At 46.7% G+C, this 2,786-nt stretch overlaps 1 protein-coding gene across 1 annotated transcript in view; it reads right to left on the bottom strand.

Annotated features, from left to right (window-relative positions):
• Nucleotides 1-357: 357 nt before the first annotated feature.
• pgap2 (post-GPI attachment to proteins 2) overlaps nucleotides 358-2,786 on the bottom strand; it is a 44,708-nt gene continuing 42,279 nt past the window's right edge. The window contains exon 6 of the mRNA XM_043692728.1: nucleotides 358-1,373. Within this exon, the coding sequence (XP_043548663.1) occupies nucleotides 1,243-1,373 (131 nt within the window). The 3' untranslated portion in view covers nucleotides 358-1,242. The remainder of the gene's footprint in view (nucleotides 1,374-2,786) is intronic.

The following is a 2,786-nucleotide window of genomic DNA, read 5'->3' as shown; positions in this document are numbered from 1 at the left end:
CTAGATGCTGCCTGACCTGCTGCGCTTCTCCAGCAACACATTTCCATCTCTGTACACACACCCACACATGCCTCACTGTACACACACTCACGCCTCACCGTACACACACACGCACTCACGCCTCACTGTACACACTCACTGTACACACACACACTCACACACTGTATACACATGCATTCATGCCTCTCTGTACACACACATGCTCTCACACCTCACTGTAGGCACACACTGTAGGCACACACCTCACTGTATACACAATGGCTCATATCTCACGGTGTGCACATGCACACACTCACACCTCATTGTGTGCATATGCACACGTCCACACACACACACTCACTGTCCACACGTGCAAGGTGCTACAAAGCACAATCCATTTTAATTGCATTTCACTTTCAGTATAAAATTCCACTTCAGTCATTGACTTGTTAAGGAGATGGACATCTGTACAGTTAAAAGATTCAGTGTCCATAAGCTCAAGAACACATCAACAAATTCTTTCAAGTGTTTTAAAAATAAAAATCACCCAAATGCTGTATTTGTAAAGAAATTTGTTTCTCTTCCTGATTAGATCATGGTTTAACTGTCCTATACCTCTGCAATCCACTCACCTAATTTAACCCACTATCACCCTGGGCAAATACATGCCCAACATCTTGTATAGCACAGGAAGTAATTAACTAAAAATCATACATCCGTTCCAATGCATTCCCCCCCACCCCAACCTGGTCTGAATGAGGAGAATTTGCTCAAACAGTCTGACAGTGAGAGGACAGGGATGTGAAGTTGGTGACAGAGCAGTGAGTGACAGAGAGGGCGACTTGTGTAGAGTCAGAGGGAGGGAGAAGGAAGACGATGGGAGGGAGCGGAATAGAAACAGTCATTTTTTTTAAATACAAAGAGCAAATTCTCGACCTCTAAAGTAGAAACAAGTAAAACCCTGAGCCCTAACCAATGTCACATCATGACTGTTTAAAATGTGCAGAAAACATTAGCAGTGTCACACCAGTAGTACAAAGACTGCTTTCAAGCAGTTAGCCTTGCCCTCCTCTCTCTCAAACACTCCTTTATCCTCTGGGACTGACAGCAGGGGCACTGTGACAACCATAGCCCCCTCCCCCACATTCACTCCGCCCCATTTAATAGGTAACCTTTGACCTGCTGAGACAGCCCCTGCTTTGTGTCTCAGACAGGGGTCCAATTGTCCACTTCCGTGCGGACACAGGGCTGCGGGCACCTCACTCAGAATCGCTTCTCCTCAGGGAGGCTTCCAATCAGCAGCTCCTTGTTTCCAAAGTCCCAGTATGCAGTCATGTGAAAGCTCATGTTTGACAAAACCACCAAATACTCCAGGAACGAAAAGGCTGTGTAAACTGCAGAGAGAGGCACAACATCAGGGGTCAGCTCATACAGGGACACCACTTGAGAGACAGGATTCTCACTGCTTTCCTGCACACAACAGGATCCCAGTGTGGAACTGTACAAAGAGAGGAGAAGCATTAACGTGTACACTGGTAGGTGGTGGGCGACGAGAGAGAGAGCACAAGAGAGAGGGGTAGGTTCTGTCCCCACCCTGACCATCAGTGATGGAGACATCACGGCAATGCCAGTGGATGAGGAATTCTGAGTCTTTGGGGACATGGATTGGGATCCCACCATTACAGTTGGAGAAATTTCCATCAACAAAAGCAAAGGGGACCATGGCAACTATCACCGATTAGGCGAAAGCGAGGACTACAGATGCTGGAGATTAGAGTCAAGAGTGTGGTGCTGGAAAAGCACAGCAGGTCAGGCAGCATCCGAGGAGCAGGAGAATTAACGTTTCCTAATGAAGGGCTTTTGCCCGAAATGAGTCATAGATATGTGCAACACAGAAACAGACCCTTCGGTCCAACTCATCCATGCTGACCAGACGTCCTAACCTAATCTAGTTCCATTTGCCAGCACCCGGCCCATATCCCTCCAAACCCTTCCTATTCATATTCCCATCCAGATGCCTTTTAAATGTTGCAATTGTACCAGCCTCCACCACTTCCTCTGGCAGCTCATTCCATACACGTACCACCCTTGTGTAAAAGATTTTCCCTTGTGTCCCTTTTATATCTTTACCCTCTCACCCTAAACCTATGCCCTCTAGTTCTGGACTCCCCCACCCCAGGAAAGAGACTTTGTCATTTATCCTATCCATGTCCCTCATGATTTTGTAAACCTCTATAAGGTCACCCCTCAGCCTCTGATGCTCCAGGGAAAACAGCCCCAAACTGTTCAGCCTCTCCCTGTAGCTCAGATTTTCCAACCCTGGCAACATCCTTGTAAATTTTTTCTGAACTCTTTCAAGTTTCACAACATCTTTCTGATAGGAAGGAGACCAGAATTGCACGCAATATTCCAACAGTGGCCTAACCAATGTCCTGTACAGCTGCAACATGACCTCCCAACTCCTGTACTCAATACTCTGACCAATAAAGGAAAGCATATCAATGCCTCCTTCACTACCCTATCTACCTGCGACTCCACTTTCAAGGAGCTATGAACGTGCACTCCAAGGTCTCTTTGTTCAGCAACACTCCCCAGGACCTTACCATTCAGTGTATACGTCCTGCTAAGATTTGTCTTTACAAAATGCAGTACCTTGCATTTATCTGAATTAAACTCCAACTGCTACGCCTCAGCCCATTGGCCCATCTGGTCCAGATCCTGTTGTAATCTGAGGTAACCCTCTTCGCTGTCCACTACACCTCCAATTTTGGTGTCATCTGCAAACTTACTAACTGTACCTCTTATGC

This window comes from Chiloscyllium plagiosum, chromosome 6 (assembly GCF_004010195.1).
Source record: "Chiloscyllium plagiosum isolate BGI_BamShark_2017 chromosome 6, ASM401019v2, whole genome shotgun sequence".
In the NCBI taxonomy this organism is placed as follows: Eukaryota; Metazoa; Chordata; class Chondrichthyes; order Orectolobiformes; family Hemiscylliidae; genus Chiloscyllium; species Chiloscyllium plagiosum.
This window is presented reverse-complemented; position numbering and strand designations above follow the sequence as displayed.